Below are 20463 nucleotides of genomic sequence, written 5' to 3' on the forward strand. Positions count from 1 at the left end.
GAGAAGATGGATGGCAAAGTGCATCAGCTAAGGTAATTAAACAAACAATCCTTATTCCATTTCACCTTCCTCTCTTTTTTGGTGTTTTTTTTTTGTTTTGTTTTGTTTTTGTAGGAAAATTTGTGCCTTGTCTCCTTAGCCTTGTAATTCTGTTCTATGTCCAGCATCAATCAGATGAAATGACCACAGACGCATGCAGGACATCTGCTTCTTTCCGTAGTCTACACTTAGGTTGTTTCTTTTTTTTTTTTCTTTTTTTTTTCTTTTTTCTTTTTTTCCTCTAACTGAGAAAGAGCACATTTCCAAGCAAAGCAAAAACCATTACAAGGCAGCATGGCTCTATTCAGCACAGAAGAACAAATCTCTGCTTACTAACAAAGCAATCAAGGGTTCTGGAACCCACAGATAACATCATCTGTGGGTCTGCAGAGAGCATTTACCTGAAATATGTGTTATTAAATGTGTTTTATTCAATGTTTGTTGTAAATGTTAAGACATCAAACATTTACTGCTTAGTTGTTCCTTTTTGTTTCTATGCAAAGCCCTGGTATCACGGACGTGCCAACCCTCTCCCACCTCCAACCCCCACGTGCTTACTTCAGGATCCTCACCTGGGGCACTCTGTGCAAATCGTGCTTCTTGTATTACCGCTAGTTTTGGCTGGATAGCACTGGGCTCAGGTTCCATTGGGACTGGAGATCCTTCCCTGGACAGACTCTCGGGGGTCTGGACTCCACTGGAGTGCGCAGACAGCACTCCAGAGTGATTAGGAGAGGCTGGGGCACTTCTGTATTCAAAAACGAAAGCAGCAGCTGATGTGTTTTAACTTCTGAACTGCGAAAGACAGCGACCTTCCTCTACAGAGACTGTAACACACACTGCCCACAGGAGGGCACTTGTGCCTTCTGGCAAGTACAGTTACAACCCAGAGCAGTTTTGAAAAAGCTTCTGTTAAACAAGAACAGAATTTAAAAGCAAACTTCAGGTGCAGTTAATGGAATGGAAGCGGCTGGATGCCTTCCTAGGGAGACTCCCTAAAACCATCTGTGAAATATAAACATTTCTTTTGGTGGAGAAGGATGTAAATGTATTGGACTAAAGGGCAACTCAAAGAGAAAAATGTGCACCACCAAAAAGGTCATAACTTTACAAAGGGAATCATTAAAAGCCATGTATTTCCCCATCACAAATTCTGCTTGAACATTATCAAATTAAAATGCATACTTGTAATTTCTAAGCTCGATATAATGATAGCTGGTATTTGGTTATTTTCTTTGTAAACTGTTTTAGAATTCTGTAGATGGCAGTTAGAAATTAAAATTGTAATTCTGTAAAGAAAAAAAACAACACAACAAAGGTACAGCAAGGCTTGCTTACGTTAACATCTGACAGTTAGTTAGGCATACAGAGTCAGTTCTTTAACACAAGCAATAAAAACAAACCTAGCGTATGGGGCAGCCTCCTAGCAAAGTTTATCATACAGAATTCAAACACTGAGCCTGGATTTAATTAAATTACTGAACTTGTGACTGTATCCAAAACTATCAAGTCTGTATCAGCCTGAAGATTAAACAACAGCCATAGTCTTTTTGTTCATCTGTTTTTCCTTACCTAGAAGAGAGTGGTCCCAGAGGGGTTCTAAAGCAAGGTACTCCCCTAGGCCGCCTTTTCCTAAAAGCCTGCTCTATTAATTTGCTTTCAGAGGCAGGGTCTATCCTCCAGAATGAGCCTTTGCCTGGTTCTTCCTGGGAACGTGGTACTTTGATGAAATAACGATTCAGAGAGAGATTGTGACGTATTGAATTCTATGGAACATAAAAAAATATGTAGAATTCATATAACTTTTTCAAGTCAGAATGTGGCCTACTGCAGCAATGTGTACTACAGGAAACTCGGGGTTCAGTTCTTTTAATTCCATACTTCAACAGGAGTCAGACACTGCCAATGCAGTGCCATAAACCTGAAAGGACTCTGGCATTTTTCAAATCTTTCCCAACAATTAAAAACCAATATGTTAATGTGATACATGGTGACTTTCACAGTTAGAACACTACAAGTATTTGAGCATAATGCAGTGCAAAAAAAAAAAAAGAAATAGCAGCCCTCATGTCCTCACAATACCACCCTTCCCCAGGTGTCAAGGAAAATATCAGACTGTACTATGAGGGCCAGAAAAGAACGTGCTGATACTGATCTTACACGATTACACTTTGTTGGTGTTCCAAATACAGAAGAAAAAGGTTAAATTTCACAAGTTCCAAATAGTGAGATTGTTGGGAGTTCACCCACAGTCCAGCCTGTCTCAGCAGAGCAGCCAAGGACTTAGCATGTCTAGCAGAACAACAAATGGCAGTAAGTCCTCACACAGCTCCTCAGTGAGATCCCTGTTACTCCAGCCTGGTTTGCACGTTACCTCATCCTCACGTGGCTGTGTTTGTGCTACAACTCACACAACTTTGATCAAAGAGATGCAGAGAACTGCTAACGCTCCACAGATTCTGCATCTATCTCTGCTTGCCTTTGTTTCTTTCTTTCCCCCAGTATAAATCCCAAATCTTTCTAAATACTGTCACTCAATAACAAGAAAGTAAGTACCACAATAAGTACTGAAAAACTTGTGAGAGAACAGGGGGGAAATGGAGAAAAAGCTTTACATTAATATAAGCTCCTCAAAATTTCCAAGATCAAATGTAAATCCAGCTTAAGTGTCAGCATTCGGGACCCGGGGATAAGTTTGGAAAACCTAAAAAAAAAATTAACGATAACCATGCGTGGTTTCTTAAATACAAACTGATGAAACCAGAAAATCTTTTCCTCTGCCAAAAATTGAAAAAGAACTGAAAAGATGCCAAGAACATGTTTATAAATTGTATTTATTTCTCCATATGCTGGAACAAAAAAGTAGATCCAAAAGCACCTGCTAAAATAAGATCACAAAGAGGAGTCCTCAACAAAATGAGTTTTATGTAATCGCGGATATAAATACCGCAGTGCTGCTAATTAAGGGATGGGATCTGGACATTATTTACATGCATGTACAGTCTGGTTTGAATAATATTCAAATATAGCCTCAAATATTATTTAAGGCATCAATCAGATAAGTCACCTTAACTATCACCTAATACCTGATAACTAAAAGCTAGGAGAGCTGTTACACATGAGCTGCCCCTGTCAGTGTTCCAGTACTGTTTATGTGACCAGTTACTTAACAGCATCTCATTTCCAGCTGCTTTTTTAATTTGTTTTTCAGTAGAAATAGGTGCTAACTATTTATTCTGGAACACGTCTGCTTTGCTGTGTCCATCACTTTGGTTCAGTGAAGTATTTTTGTCCTAAGCCAGAATTCAGTGTGTTACACCGTATGTGCGTGTGTGACTGCATGAGGCTTGCTCACATAAGGAAGCATTACATCCACAGATAGTGACTCCAAAACTGGAAGCAAAAAGCATGCCAACGTTTTATAAGCAGAACCCTATTGCTAAAACATATCTGTCACTATTTCTGCAACCAGAATTCTTCACTGATCACTTAAGAAAGGCAAAAAAAAAATCTTACAGGTCCTTCCCAGTCACAGTAAGAGTGAAGTCCTTTACTAGCCAAAGCATTACAAAATCCTTGTAGAAGTGACATTCCCCATTAACCTTGCAATTCTCCTATGAGTGATTCAACTTTCATATAGGCTCAATGACAAGTGAGCACGTAATTCACATTTGAAATCTATTCTTCTACTGAGCAGACGTGTACTCTTTGGTCTCCTATAAGTACCTCCTATAAGTAGCAAGCAGATACGCTTCCTCACTTTTACCCTCCTTCATTCTCCCCAAATTTTATTTCCCTGCAAAGAAGTTCAGAGCATGCCTCTGGTGTACATCATGACTGTGCTAAGAGCAGCACTGTGAAAATGATCCTTCATGATGGACAGTGCAGCCTGAACGCTACATATGTAAACTTGCCAGTCCTGCTAATTGTGCTCTTCTGTCCTTCACTGACACTAAAAACAGCAGCAAAGGCATTGAACCCTTATGTGTATCTACAAAGACTGTGTCAGACTGATTCATACTCCATTAGTCATCCTGGCAAATGCTGAGGCTAGTCTCTTGGAAAATGAAAAGAAAGCAGAAATTAATTCTACAGGGTTTGGTCTAACTCCGAACAGAAACAACCAACTTCACAAATGGAATACTGCAGAAGTGGAACAACAGTAATACATACTCACTCCTTCACTGTATTGTATGGTCAAGATCCCAAATGCCCAAATGCACCTGAACCCAGAATATTAGGTACCTTAATTCTATCCCAATATGACAATATGCATGTTTATGCTGTGTGAAGTTACAGAACATAACTGCGTCCCCAGACAGAACACAAGTACTTAAATTGTTCTAGCTAGGCTTTTCTTCCCCAAAAGTCTGTATGTGTCACTGCCAGAGCTTTAGAGAATACTATTCTATAAATAGAGCAATGCTTCAAACATAAAATAACGTTAATTGCCTACTTTGTTGGAGATTCAATCAGTAAAAGATAAATTTTAACCAACACTGATTTGAGAAGCTGTATTTACAGAGGGCCAATAGGCTTGCCAACTGATTTAGGACCAAGTATGCACAGAGAACTACTCTCAACTAAGAGAACCTTCTAGAAATCAAGCTTACCTGCCAGCCCTTGTCTGCTGTCCTGTAGTATGGATAATTTTTAGTTATGTGCGTATAGATTCCATTTAGTGTAAGCTGCTTATCAGGTGCCATTGTAATTGCTTGTACTATTAACTGTGCATAGGAGTAAGGTGGCTTAGAGTCGTCCTGCAGAAGAAAAATGAAAATTCTACATCAATAAAAATGTAAAAACACACACATTCCTCTATGAACTAAGTTGCAAAACATGTAATGCCTTAAGAACTTTTGGGCAACCAGAATATTCAAACAGGAAAATGAAGACAATTTTGCTCTTCTGTTTTGCAAATTGTAAACTAACACTGAAAAAAAAATGGAGAAACAAACACCACTAAAGAATGCCTACAAAGAGATATACATAAAACACACACACACACACACACACACACACACACACACACACACACACACAGACCTCTTTGAAGGTGAAGGGGGAATGGGAACATCAGAATAAACACCGTGTCTCATCACAAAGAACTAACAATTATTTTTGAAGTTTGAAATGCTGGGCTCTGACTTAATGCATAAAATGTGGCTAACAAAATTTCAGAAGTACTGCATTCACTGAAAACATAATGTATGGTTTTATTTCAAGCAGTGCTTACCTTTGGGCTGTCTCCACCCGATGCCTCCTTGTCATTTTCTGACTGAGAGTTGTCAGCCATTAAATGTAGGTCAGATGGTATCACACGACTCATTTTGTACCCTGAAGAGCCTGCACCACGGGGGCTAGATGGGCAGGAATTTGCAGCACTGTTGAGCATAAAAAGAAGATCCTACTATTTTGTTATACAGTATATCACCACATTATATTTAATCAAAAAGCTCTTATTGCAGAAAAGCCCACTATCAGTGCTTCTAGACCACAGTTAAGGGCCTGTCAGTATTTCCATTATAAAACCCATTTTCCAAGCCCCTCTAACTCATCCATGAGCATTAAAATCAGTGCAGGAAGAAACCTGTCAGATGAAGCTCAGGCTTTCCTCCTCAAAGGAAAAAGGATTAACTGATTTATTAGGGTGTTCTGTATTTGTGTGAGATTTGCCTACACAGAAGTCCATTTTAACTACATAAGCAACCACACATTTTAAGACACTCATCTGAAACAAGAAACACATCTTGCCTGAAATCTCTGCCATATGCTTGTATTTTGTCTACTCAGAAAGATCTTCTTCTGTGCAGTATTTCTGCACATGAGAAAATATAAAAAGCAGCGAGGCAAAAAAAAATAAATAAAAATTTGATTCTCATTAAAATCTAAAACATTATTTTAAGCATTTGCAAGCATGTTCATACACACATACATATATAAAAAAGCGATGAATGCTATGAACAGGAAGCATCAGCACTGACTTATCTGATTGCACTCTGCATTACATCAGCAGAGCAAATACAGTGCCAGAAAGCGAAAGTACCAATGAAAGGGAAGAAGTGACACCCTCTGACTCCTCACGTTTCGCCATCCGTCACAGAAAAGCAGAGCTAACATTGGAGCACCTTTCCTAAGGGCTGCTCTCCTGCCCCGTGAGCCCACACGAACTACAGCAGCACAAAAACGGTTTTCCTTCTACAATTTCATTTTGCCAACAGGAAAGACAAAGTCACTGAGTGATGTTCCGTATCCTTTTCCAAATAAAACCAAAACTCTGGCAGCTCTCCATCAGGGCACGCACTTCTCAGCAACTGTAACTCATTTCAGCAGTCCCCAGCACTTCCAACATTTAACTAAAAACTACAATAGTAAAGACTGGTGCAGCCTTATCTGCAAAGACGATCTCAGAAACCCAGCACAGCCATTTGTTACCTGCCAGCAATACGCCATACAAGGAAGACTGGATTTCTGAAGCACTGCATGGAAGTATCCTTGATCAGAACCAAAACATCTAACTATTTTTATTATTTTTTTTAATGTAGGTCACTGTTGTTCTATGTTTTTACAAATCAACTGACAACATCCTTCCACTGAGCTCACTTCAGCATATACTGACAAAGCAACACATATGGGTACACACAAAGCAAGCTTACAAGTCCTGTCCAAAACAGGATGATTGGAAAAGAAACTGTCAAGCTCTGCTCTCAAAATAGACTCAAAACTGTCATCTTTTTTTTTCTGTAATAAAATGTGCTCAACAGGTGCACGAAAGCCCTGAAAAGAATTGCAAAATTCACAGTGAGGCAAAGACTGTGGTGATACACATGATATTATCTGCAATATTTATGAGCTGCTCTATCATTTCATAAGCAAAAAATATTTTCCTTGAATTTTAATCAGAAAGCAAACCTGTTGCACAGACAAGTCAAAATCTCTTTTCTACTTCCACCATCTGTATAGATCTCATTAAACACTACAACACTGAGATCAAGGTCTTGGCAAACAAGAAAGAAGTCGATTATCCTTCATTCAAATCTCATTAACAGTAAGTACATTTTTAAAAACCAATCATTCATAGTCCATCACCCAAGTGAAGCCCACAAGAAGCACAGAGCACGTACACGGTTTTCAAAAGCAACTTTCAGTGACTTTAAATGAAGTTTTTGCTCCAGCACTTTCTATCTAAACTAATTTTATCAGGACAGCTGGTGTTTGTTTCATTATTTTGGTCCCAAATAAAGAGTCACACAATGACAACAATTATCAAATCAAGCAGCACGTGAGTAAAAAACACAAGTTAACCTCCTTGCAGATGACCTCCCTACACTAAACTTCTCATGTTGTATTTCAGTTTATGTGCTTTGTTTACTTTCAGTAATGATTGGTCAATAAAAAATCATCTTTCAGAATTACAAATCAGTCTATTTTCCACACTAAGGATAACCAAAGTCTACAAAAACACCACCAAAGTCGCTTGGAAAGCAAGTAAAACATGTGCTCCTTTCTGCTAAGAATGTTACACTCCAGAGCAAACTGCTACACCTCTAAGAAATTACATTTAAGTATTCAAGGCTGCTGATGCAACTGTTTTCACAGGTAGCAGAACTGAAGCTTCATCATAGAAGCAAAGTACTGAATGCAAATTAGAAAATGGTCTGAATTCTGTAACCATGTCTCTTGCCCTTATTCCATCTGCAGGGTTTAAATACCTGATAGTTCCTGTGGGAGAAGGGAGAGGGCTGATCAGGTGAGCCATGTTGTCTGGAATGTTTATCGTTAAGGGAGAGATCTGGGGTTGCACAGGCTTCACTGGGGACTCCGGGGCCTCCTGTTTTTCTCTCTTCTCATTGGACAGAGCAGTGAATGTTATCTTTATGTTTGTGCTGGGAAACCTGAAAGTACAGCTGAAAAATGAAAAACAAACACGTAAGTCACTTGTTTACACAGCGTAGGAGTTTTTTTTGCATGATTTGCACATATCACCATATCTAGAAATACAAAGGTATGCTGCCTTGCACAATTACTTGTAACCACCTTCATTTTACTGATCACACAAAGATCAGCGTGACCAGAAATAGATCCACAAGTGAGCAAGTTCAGAATTTGGAAAGATATAAGCAAAGGCAATTATTTGTAACGAGAGCACTTCACATGTAGTCTCTGCATTTCCTGAGGTTCATCCTAACCTTGCAACTACTCCTAAAAAAGTATTATTTTGGTATTATTTTGAAGACAAATGCTATCTGCCAGATGTCAAACAACAGCTCCTGTAAAGGAGCAAGCAAGACAAGCACAACTCATTAGGAGCACAAAGATAGGCAAATCTGAGGCTTAATCAGCTTCATGGACTGCTCCAGCTAAAAGATCTGCTCCATTTTCTCTTAATACACATATTAAATCCAACACCTATCAGTCCTAATCATCTGCAGAGTGCATGGCTGCAGCACTACCACATTTAGGTGTGTTTTGGTAAAGCTGAATTTAAGAGCCAAGTTCAATAAATTTTCCATTTACATAAATGACCAAATCCTGTACCCCTAAATTAAAAAACTGATTATAATCTGGCAGTAAATTAACAATGTGTGAGTTGCTGGAAAATGAAGTACAACTACTGCACACGTGAACATTTTCCTTCTGCCCCCCCATCTTGCCATGCAGGTATTCAGAAGTTAACCCAGTTACACAGAACAGGCTATTTATAACTTCTCAGAACTAAACGGACTGAGTTAACAAGAAACTTCATTTTCTCTCAACAAAAGGATCTACAAAGACTCCGTTCAAGGAACTTTGCTACCTCCTCTCTTTTAATTGAGCTGTCAGACTGCACTCAGCACTAAGCCCCCAACTGTATTTACACATCCCTTCCAAACCACGAAGACAACTTTTAAATGCTGTATGACCTACAAACAAACCTTCACAATAGTTTTTTAAATGATTCTGTGTAGGTCTGGTTTTAAAAGGATGGAAACCAGCATACTGGAAGAGGTCTGAGGGATGCAGCTATGAACACAAGCAGCACACTGTAAATAAATGGCATCACTGCTTTGAAGAGTTTGTATTAAATGTCAAAATTATGTGAGAACTGGAAGGAAGGCTGAGCTATACAGCAGCACTGAAAGCATCAATTCTCATACTCCTTGGGTTCTATTTCTTAAGGCATATTTATAAAGCAAAGAAAGCATTTGCCTCTTACTACACCTCTTGTGACGCACACATACGTTGCAGAGATTCTTTTTTCCCCTGCAGTTTACATTCAAGCACCAGGAAAAGAAGCGAGCAGTGATGCTGACCTCCCTTTTCTCTCTGCCTCACTTCTCAGTATGGACTCTGTCCGGATTTAACAGACGACCTATTTCTGAAACATGCTCCATGTGCTAAATCAGGAACAGAATCCATGCCAAAAAAATGCAGATGCACTTCAGCAAAAAAGTTGAGTGAACCAAATTCTGCTTTTTTAGTATCTCCAGCTCACTGCCGTGCTTTCCCTCGCAGAAAGCATCCTCTGCATGTACTGTTTGAGCAGCAATTGAGAGAGGTCTCAGCTGCTGTGCTAATAAAAATGAGATGCTGGGAAATACTGGTGACAAATGTCAATCGGATTTGGGAAAATAAAATAAAACCCAGGAGTTCTGACTAACCAAAGGTTAATCAGCAGTGCCATGCAAACGTGGAACTTACAGTCAGGAGCTGCAGTGAAACCCACTACTGCTCTAGTGCACACTTCTCACACTGAGCTTCACAGGGTGCTGTTCTTCAGGAAGACAAAATATACTCACAGATCACTGCTCTGCCTCAAATGTAAACACCCGAATCGTGTATTATTGAAAGACTGCATCTGTCAATTGATTCGTATTTTCAAGCAAGGTTTTTAAATATAAATGTGTTTTAATAGCTGGAAGATAGCCCAAAAAGTGATCTAAAAAGTGTACATTAACTAACAGATTTTCTAAGCCATTTGCATCAATGCACACATGTTGCACTAACTTTCAAAAATCAAAATAAGGTGCATTTTCTAAGGTGAGGAGAATCAAGTTGGTTTGGGCATTTGTTTTTTAATTATACAGCAAACCAAAGGAAGCAGACACAAAGACCTGCTCAAACACACAGTGCCTAAAGCAAGTTGAACTCAATTTTAACCACTCTTTAAAAAGCAGACAGTACTTTCATATGTGCTAGGATGGTTGCTATAGAAGAAACTGATCTATACATCCCATTTTTAAATGAATGAACGAATGAATGAATGAATGTAGCTGTATTGCAAACTGTCACTCTACCCCTCATCTACTCAACTAACTCCCACTATTCCTTCATAGGATGATGCCATTCGGAGTAGGAAACCAAATGGAGCCACAACTGGTCCAACAGATTCTTTAAAAAACAAACCCTATGAAAGATGTGTGTTTGAAGAGCCGCGTGACGGAAAGCTCACATGGCAGGAATCAAAGTGATGAAAACAAAAGCACCAGTGATTTGTCTAACTGATATGCCACGGATGTGCCATTGTTATATCTCATATATTTCAAACAACTATTCATGGCAGCATATTTAAGTATTTTTGTATGTTTATTACAAGAGTATTTACACTGTATTTCCTACAGAGCATCAGAAAGGAGGCCAGCCAGCCAGCCTATAATCCAGCAACCCGCAGTGCAGGCATCACACCTGCAATGCCACCAATCAAGAGTGGTCCTAATCACTCTGCTTCAGAAGTTCATTCTGGCTTAACTACTGGGAGAGCTGAGATGGGAGAAAACAGATAAGCAGCCTCAAAACATTTCTAACTACTTGAGAAAACCATTACTATCTCTACAGCTCCCAGCAAAACTGAGACCTGCTGACCCTGGCACTACTTCTATTGAATGAGTTTAGCAACTCTGTACATTGCCAGGTGTCTTCTGAGAAGATGTTTAAATTCCACTTTTGTCACATTACTAATACTTTCTCCTCTTCCTTTAGAAATGCTGTCTGCATAATTACACACCTGCAATTCTAACTACATTCTAATAGCATCTGATTGGAAATAAGGAAATGTCCTATCGTACCTGTGGAGCCAAAACACAGAAGCAGGAATTCCATTTCTTCCCTGTATGCCAGTCCTGCAATGAAACTCAGTGCCTCAGTATCTTTTGAATTATTTCATTTTAATGGCCTTTTAAAAGCCAGATAGAAGCTGTTCTCTTACAGTTCTGTTATCAGCACCTCCAGATCCTGCATTCAAAGAGATTGGGAGTTCAACACCAATAACTCCCTAAGCTTGGTAGTTACACCATGGTAAGTCAACTTTTTTACACTGAAAGTGCTACTGAACAGCAAGAACTTCAAGGATCTCCCTGTTTTTTAAACACACCCAAAAATTAAAAGATGAGAGGTTTCCAAACTCTTGTTAGTTCACTAACAGCCAAGGAAAGCTTCCCATTTCTATATTTAAACCCGGTCAGCATCCCAGAGCCTTTGTTTTTGCTCATTTCTTATTTCAGATGCTTGAAGTGTCAAGCACAGGCGACAGGATAGCTCATTTCCAGGAGAAACTGAGGTAATCAACAACACCTGTACCATCAAACAGCTTCTCTCCAACTTAGGTTTTCTCTGCCCATACAGCACACTAAGATGATGCTATCAGACCTCCTTATCCTGCCCTGTATTGATCAGTAAACAAAGGAAATGCAGAAATCACATTTCAACACACGTTCTCCTTTCCATGAAAGGGAGATTTATAACTTACCCCTCCCTAATTCTTCTTGTCTATTTGTTTCTTATTTAAGACTCATCTCCTACCTGATCCCACTGCACCACTCCAGTAAAACCAATCTTCACCACCAACTGCTTTCTTTACACTCCTGGTAGAAGTGCTTTGAAGCTGAAGTCACCAGTGAGATATTACAACACACAGTACCACGTGCACAGTTGATTCCATCGTACTTCAGAAGGCAAAATCTGTTTTTTACATCATTCACATCAAACAGCAGAGAAAACAAGTTTGGAAGAGACCTCTGAAGGCCTCTAGTTCGAAGCCTTATTCACAGCAAGGCTAACTTCCAAGTGACATCAGTTTTCTCTGGGCCTTGTTTCAAACTGTGAAGCCTGCCATGGCTGCAGTTGGGCAATTCACTCCCATATAAGCCACAATAACGGAATGGTTTCATAGAATCACAGCACGGCCTGGGTTGGAAGAGACATCAAGGTTCATCAAGTTCCAACCCCCTGCCACAGGCACGTGGGCTCCTCCAGCCTCTCAGCAGTCCTCCACTGCCCTCTTCAGTTGGTCTCTTTTGTTGGTGGTGGTTTTTGTACCGGAGGCCCAAAACTGGGTACAGTCACTGCCCAGTACAAGGCTGGCCTTCATCATGACAACAAGGCTGCAGCATGGAAACGGACACAACATCCTTCCCCACCAGGACCCTCACAGTTCAGTCATTCCCAGGCTTCACACAGCCCAGATGCAGAATTTTACATTTATGTTTCCTGAACTTCCCAAGGTCCCCCATCAGCCTTCAGTCCATCCATGTCCCTGTGAGTGCCAGCTCTGCCCTCCAGCTATTACCTGCTCCCCACAGCCTGGTGTTATCTGCAACCTGCTCTGGCTGCTGCCCCATATCCCAGGCCAGTGATGAATAGCAGCACTGACCCCAATTCTACCAGGTTGCAAAGCTACACAAGGGAACCACCAGCTCTGTGCAGTTCTAAGTAACATCTGCAAATGAAATCCAAGACAGCAGCCTACCAAAACTGGGCAGAATTCAAACATCCATGAGAACACAGCATTAGGAAATCAAAGCTGCTTGAGCCTGCTGCTAACGGGGAAATTTCAGCACATGAGAACACAGTCTGAAATTCCTTTTCTCCATTTGCCATCCATTTATTATTGACATCACAACAGAGTAATAGGTAATTAATTATGAATTAAACTAGAACTAACAATTATTTTTAACAGATTTTTAAATAAGCAAGGCTTAAAAGATGAGCCTTTACGCATGCAGCTATACACACCATGGGGAAAAATAACACAAAAAGTGCAATCAGAAATAAATTCAGCCTGTAAAGTCTGTGTGCTGTGGCTCTGTACCTTGGGAAAAGGTGCATCTCTGGAGGAAAGCTGAATTCACAGATCAAACCGACACATACAAAAGAGTGCTGTAAGAAGAAACACAACTCCACCTCTTGGGGAAACCTGAAAGCAGCGACTTCTGCTAGCTTGGAAAGCTGCAATTCCATTACCAAGGAGAAAGTGGCTGTTTCACTTAGCCCATACTTTTCCAGAAGAAACAATTACTTTTTGTAGCTTTCCTCTCTTCCAAATATTATACCAAAAGGTTTCTAACTGTTCAACCTCAAGCACACCAAATAAACAGACATTCTGGAAGTGAATTAAGAGTCTGGTCTGTTAAAATGAACTGTAAATCATTACTGCAGTACTTCCAGAACAGAATTACCTCTATGCAAAATGTAGGTTATTATTACTAATATGTGCTATCAGAAACAGCATTGCACAACTTCTTGTAGTAAGGATTTCCTTGAGTACTGAAACACAAACTATGTGTTCGAGGTTTGTTTTACAAAGGATTTCCTCGAGTTCCTCAGAAAGATTCCTGTCATTTTTCTTCCAAAATAAGAAAAATGCTCAGAGTGCAGTTAATGGTATAACAGGTACACTGAAAAGAGGTGATCTGCTGTAATGCTCGTCAGATCATAATTATTTTCCTATTGTCCTGAACAGAGGAAGCTTTTTCACTGGCTCATTTTTTATATACAGAATCACTGAGGTTGGAAAGACCAACCAGATGGCCACGTCCACCCACCACCCCACACCTGGGACCCCTCCAGCTGCTTGTCCATGCACATGAGGTGTGCCTTTCTGCTCCCATCACAAACATCACCTTTGTAACACTCTTCTAACCACTCATAATAGAAAGTAGCAGCATCCTATTTTCCCCACTTTCAGGGGAAAAGATCACTTCTCAAATGTGAAGCAGAAGAACATAAAGCACAAGTCCTCCACTGGCTTTTTAAAAGGGAAATTTTCAAGGGGTTTCTATGTGCAGCTGACCATACCCTGCACAGCAATGAGAAAAACTACTGCAGCAAAAGCCCAGCATCACTTCCTACAAGCACACGTGCACGTTGTCTCAGTGCTCAAAGCTGCCTCCTCCTACATACCTCCATGATTTAAACTTGGGTTCATTTACCATAAACGTACCTGCAATTATGTGTGGTCATTACTAGTCAGGACACTTCTAGAGGTTACCCAAAAAAGCAACTGTTGTTTAAAAAGTGGCAACTCTCTCTTCTGGGGAATGAATCACAGCCTCACGCGTGCTTCCCTTCATTCTCTGTGTCCTCTGCCATTGATTTCTGCTGACTAAAGATCAATAGCTGAAAAGCATGTCCTCCACAAACAGAAAACGTGAGGGCTCTGAAGCAATCTCAACCAGCAATGAGACGTTTTATTTTGAGCACTGATTTCCACAAGCATTCAAGCACTTCTTTCAGGCACGCCATCATTGCCCACACAATGCCATAAACCTGCATGAAAAACCACGCTGAGGAAAATGCCACTGATCCTTCCATCCACTCAGATGGCTGAACATCCACAAGCAAATACCCATGCCTCATCAGAAGTGATAAAATATTGCTGCAGACTCATGCTAACTCAAGCCCACCAACATTATAGTTTTATCAAATTCTAAATGAAAGCTGGAAACATGATTAAGTTGCTGACTCTCCAACAGGAGACCCAAGTTACATACCTCCCCACTCATGTTCCAGCAACAGCATAAGAAGTTTGGATATTTTTTGGGATGTCATTCCAGGAATGGTGTTTGCCCACTTTCAGAAGGGCCTGGAACAAGTCTGGCTGCAACAAAGCATCATCCTACAGCAAAAGAGTATCCACAATGACAGGAGAACATTCCTGAGCCACTAGCAGCGGATAGAGTAATGAGTAAACATTTCCTGGAAATGGCTTAATACTTCTCTCTCACTTAGGAAGTTAACTTCGTGACAAATGATACAATTTTAATGTTATGTTCACAGCATTTTAAGAGTCAAGACTGAACAAATGCTGCTACTTAAGGCTGGTCCTCCGCTCCCCTCCTGTGCTATAAAACCAGCCTTAATACAGCTGTTAGTACAAACTGCAAATGTTCCTGCTTCAGCAGTCACACATTCCACTTCCTTTCCACACTAACACACAAATAATGGAACTGATCAGTAGCAAAAGTACTTAGGTTATCCTACAGCCATGGAAGTATGCTATGATTAATAAATATGTATCTCAAAATCACAAATCTCCACTGTGTTCTGCTTTCCTCTTACACAGTAAAACACTTCAACCAGAGAGAAGGGAAAAAAAAGAAAGCCAACAACCCAAACCCTCCAGAAATTCAATACAGTAGCCCTGCACAGGCTGCAGGAACCGAGAAAGAAATTGGCCTGCAGGCAAGAATGTAGGCAGCAGTTACTGTAGAAACCAAGCTCTTCACTGCTTTTCTCCGAGCAAAAGAAAGACACAAAAGAGCTGGAAAACAGCGATCGATGGGAAACAGCTTATAAAGCTGCTTGTCACATCTGCTGCAGGAAAACCAGACACTAATTCATTAAAACTGCTCATGTAATGCCTCTGGAATTTGAGGCTCCCCAGCCCGTGAATACAAAAGAAACTCCGCCTATGGAAACACTGCATTTTCGGGTTATTTAGCATTTCTGCACACAAAAGCCCTGTGCACAGTCAGGTTGTGTGGTCTCTATCCCTAAATTTCATTTTAAACTGTAAAAACAAAATAGATTTGTCCAAAAGACTGCGTGCCTCTATCTCTGCCAAATTTCAAATGGCTATTTTGAGTCCCAGTAGAGCATACATAACTCTATAATACAATAGCTTCCTGTTTAAAAAAAAAAAAAAAACAACACAAACAAAATACTGGCAACAGGAAAGTAAAAATCAATCCTCATTCCTTCTTCCTTCCAGATAGCTGCATTTAATAATGGTTTCCTATTACCAAATATGCAAGTTCAAACTTTCACCACAGCAGTAAATACCACTCCGGAATTTTTCACAAGATTTACCATCAGAGCTGAGCTGAGGCAGACAAACCAAAGCCAAGCTGTGCTCTGCAGGCAGCTCAGACAGCTGCAGCACTGCCTGCCATCTCACCTCAGCTCTGGGTACTTCTGGGCATGCTAAAGTTCACAGGGAAACACTGAAGTCATAATAATGTTGTTTGTTGCTAAATACAAACTATCAGCAGACCAGACAAAGCTGCTGAAAGCTCCACTTTGAGCACTGGGCATTTTACCATTCTTTACAATTAAAACAGCAAGGGAAAGTACAGTGAGCAAGTGCTGTCCTGATGTGTTTTGACGTAAGCATAATCATAAATAAAGCACTCATGATTCAGACATTTGTTACTGTAGCAACAAAAGATTCATTTATTACCTCATCAGAGACCTACATTGCATACTGTAGAATGATGCCAGAACTCTTAACCAAAAGAAAAGCTGCTCAAGAGGCAACACTGCACAGAAAGGACTTCCTGAATCAAGTAAGCAAAGTTTGTTTTAGATGGGCTTTTCAAGATAGAGCTCTGCTTCCAAGAGCAGAACAGTCCTTTATTTCACCTAGAAATCCATGACTAACTCATGCCATTGAAAAAGTGACAAAAACTGCTTCCTACCAACTGCAGTTTTGAGTACACAGTGCTGCTTAATCTCCTCCTTAAATCTGCCAGCTTGGTCAAAGAACAGAATTTTTTTAGGCTCCTCTCAAGAACTACAGGCATTAATTACACCTCACAGCCATGTGAAGATGTCTGAGAGCCATCCCATACTCTGTTCTCTTTGGTGATGCTGGCAGGCTGGTTATCTCATTGGAAATCAACATTTTATATTGCACTGAGATCAGTTTTTTAACCACCTGCACTTCGCACAATGTTTACTCAAACCAGTTTTCAATTCTACTTTTATTTGCAATTCCTAAAACTCCGCCTGTGAAGGCACAGACCCTTCAGAAATGTTGTTTGCATGAACTGCATACACACACTTTCCCTAATCACTTGTGTAGGCACTCCAGAACAAATCAAGACTCCAAAAGAGCCTGAAGATCACAAAGCAATGAAACTATTTGATCTACAAGAAGCAGATTGCTTTTGGAAAATATTCCTCAAGAAGCATTCTTCCTCAGCTATTCCTTTAAGTCATGCCAAGTTCTCAAATCGTGGGATGCTTTAAGGGGCAGCAAGAAAGTGCAGAAGGATAACATCCAGTAAGAATAACAGTCGTGATTTAAGGAGTCAGACAGTCACACAAGTGGAAATCTGTCCAGGAATAAAAAGAACAAGCTAAGCAAAAATCTGTGTCAGAACAGATGTTAACTACTGCCACTGTTCTGATAAACACCATACAGTACAGAGAATGAAATCCCAAATGTGAAGGGATTATTTTCTCCAAACGAAAACCTGGAGCTGTGCTAGTGACTTATAGCAAATGAAAAGGAACCAACACTTAATGGTGCACATCCCACAGAAGGGAGAAATCTGAAATTGTTTGGAGAAATCAGGCCCAGGGATGTCTATTATTCACTGGATGTAAAGGGAGCTTAAGTGTAGACAGACAGACACACAGACACACACACCACATACACACACATGCAGTTGAGCAAAAATAAACCACCTCCCAACAACATCCAGTAACGTAATGAAAAACACAGGCCAAGACTGGCAGAGCAGAAGCACAAACCAGGCTCCATGAATAAGCACTTATCTCACAGATGGATTCGAGGCATTCAGCAATGCAGCAGCTCAGCACTGTCACACAGGAAAGCTCTTGCCTTGCACCAGTTTTTCTCCCAGGCACAATTCCTCCTCTTGCAGGGTGCTCACTGCTATCTGCAGGTAAGCTATTAAGCCAGTGGAAAATGACCCTAGCCAAAACCTGCACACTTTCTGATGTTTTAGTAAATTCAACTCAGCTCACAGTCTGATTTTTCTTCAAAGGTAAAGAAATCTGCCACAACAGCTTCGTGTAAAAGCTGTACTGTACTTACTATTGTTTCAACTATGCTCTTTGAGAAGTTCAAAGTTCAACTATCTCATAGCAAAAAATAAACTTCCAGTAGCCACTAGTCACAAAGGGAAGTACAGAACTTGGTTAGCAAGCAAGAGTGCATGCTCTATGATTTTCAACAGAACTGAAGATATATTTGCTTGGGACCTTTTAGCTTCATCAACTTCAGTATTTGGACTGTAGACACTGTTAACACTATGGACTATTTCACTTAAGCATTTCTCATAGGAGTATTTCTACTGCCACAAAAACATACATGACCTAGAAACTAAAGCAGGAATACAAGTTGCTGGAGTGATAATAATTTCATATAATCTTTTAGTAAAAGAAATAATGATTTCTATGTTCCCATATATACTACTTTCAAGGTTTCAGTCACAACTGAATAAACACATTGCTCTTCATTTCTGTAATACTTTTCATTACAAAACCATGGAGCACTAAACAGAAATTAACATTATCACATTAGATCCAGTATTCTCTGCAGTCCAACGGCACACCGAAGTTTAGGGATGGTATCATTCTCACCAGAATTGCCTACGTAAGGAAACACTCCAGAGCAGCCAGGGAAGGCAGGGAACCAGGGGAGGGAGAGAATCATGGTGTTTGCACTGCAGACATGAAGCAAGCCATTTCAAAATGCCTGGAGTCAATTTGAAAAGGAGAGGCACAGCTCTTGATAATAAGTGCTAGAAAAAGAGCACTGAAATTTCATCATCCCCTCTGTCTCCGCCCACGAAGCATTGTATCATTCTTCAAAAACAGATTAAACAGATTTGTGACTTGGCCAAGTCATTTTGGCAAGCGTGCAGCAGAGCCGGGAACAGAACATGTTTTTCCCCAGCACCCTATCCTTGTTGAAACCACTGGATCATCCCTTCATTTTAATTCTTCCTTCTCCTACAACTACTTGAAGAGGAAGAATCAGGTGACAAGCTCACAACTTTAAAACAGGGATTATTTACCTAAATAAGTCCGAGCTATTGCAGTTGGAGGTTGTTGCACATGAGTATCTGATTAAGAAACAAAAAAGGAAGTAGCTGTGAAGTCTACATGGCAAACACCAACATAGGCACACAGCAAGTTATGTATACATACCATGTCCTCTGAAACACAGCTAAGGGGCTTTTATTTTCACTAGCCTTTTAGGATTACACCACAAGAGTCTGACAATAAAGCTACACACTGTAATTAAAATTTGTAGTTAAAATCTTCACTTTCTTCAGTTCATAAGTTATACAAAATTTCATTTCTTCTGTATTTATTAGAAGACCTTTTTTCCCCATTATCAAACAATAGAAAAAAAGGCAGTATCTGTAGTCATTTAAAAAAAAAATCAAATAAAATAAAGCAAAACAAACCTTGAATACTGAAAAATATCAGGGGAAAAAGGACTCTTCATTTCTGCTGTCCTTTCCATAAGGTTTAGTAGTAAGCAAGATTTCCTCACTCTTGATCATGAACAGTTTTCATGCTATTAAAATTGTGACTGATTTGTGTCTGCACAGTGCAGAAGATCCTGCAGCAGTCCCAGCAATGCACAGCTGGAGATGCTGAGAAAAAACAGAACACAAAACTTAAAAAGAGACCAGCAGAAGCCAGTAATCAAATACCTGTTTGAAGTTATTTCTGCACTCAAGTGCAAAATGAGGATCATCAGTCATACCAACACTTTGGAAACTCCCAACAACAGTACAAGCACAACTCCATTGCTTTTCCTGTCCATCTGCAGTGTCCACAGTGAGCATCATTTGCTTTCTTTTTTCTTCTCAAGTGACTGATGCCACCTGTGAGCAAATCTTTCACCATGAACTTTTACTACTAATCAGGGAGGTTGCATTCCCCAAAATCTCACAAAATGTACAGCAAAGATGCAATGCTTTTACATGTACATTTAAGTTTTGTTTACTGTTTCTCACCAACGCTCCCCAGGCTGCAGCTTGGGTCAGCACTCACTCACATGGCCTGGACCAGACCCTGCAGCACAAAGCTGATGCAACTGAAGTAGTCTGTGAATCCGAGCTCTCATCAAAAAGGGCTTTAAATATCAGATCAGGCCTTAGCACTGTTTACCTAAAGAACAATGACAAGTGATAAGGGGGAAAAGATTTCCATTTAACAAATATAAAACATTATGGTAAGTAATTTACACAAAGAGCAGGTGTTGAAGCTAAATAATTACTACAGACCAAGGCCCAATAGCATAAGGATATTTTCTCTCTCAACTTTAAGTTGAAAATAATCAGACTGATATCTGTGGTTTTGATAGCACTAGCACACAAGACACCAAGGATTGTGTCCTGAAAGAACTGACACAAAATAGTGGTGATGGCCAGGGTGTCCATAGCAGCAAGTTTTGGAAAT

General features: G+C 40.1%; 1 protein-coding gene across 1 annotated transcript in view; it reads right to left on the reverse strand.

The window, feature by feature from the left end:
• The window catches only part of FOXK2 (forkhead box K2), a 42266-nt gene that overhangs the window by 5438 nt on the left and 16365 nt on the right, over positions 1 to 20463 (reverse strand). The window contains exons 2-6 of the mRNA XM_085240159.1: positions 7752 to 7946; positions 5276 to 5423; positions 4653 to 4799; positions 1612 to 1805; positions 612 to 787 (exon numbers count right to left, since the gene is read on the reverse strand). Of these exons, the coding sequence (XP_085096285.1) occupies positions 612 to 787; positions 1612 to 1805; positions 4653 to 4799; positions 5276 to 5423; positions 7752 to 7946 (860 nt within the window). The remainder of the gene's footprint in view (positions 1 to 611; positions 788 to 1611; positions 1806 to 4652; positions 4800 to 5275; positions 5424 to 7751; positions 7947 to 20463) is intronic.

This window comes from Meleagris gallopavo, chromosome 20 (genome assembly GCF_905368555.1).
Source record: "Meleagris gallopavo chromosome 20, MGAL_WU_HG_1.1, whole genome shotgun sequence".
In the NCBI taxonomy this organism is placed as follows: domain Eukaryota; kingdom Metazoa; phylum Chordata; class Aves; order Galliformes; family Phasianidae; genus Meleagris; species Meleagris gallopavo.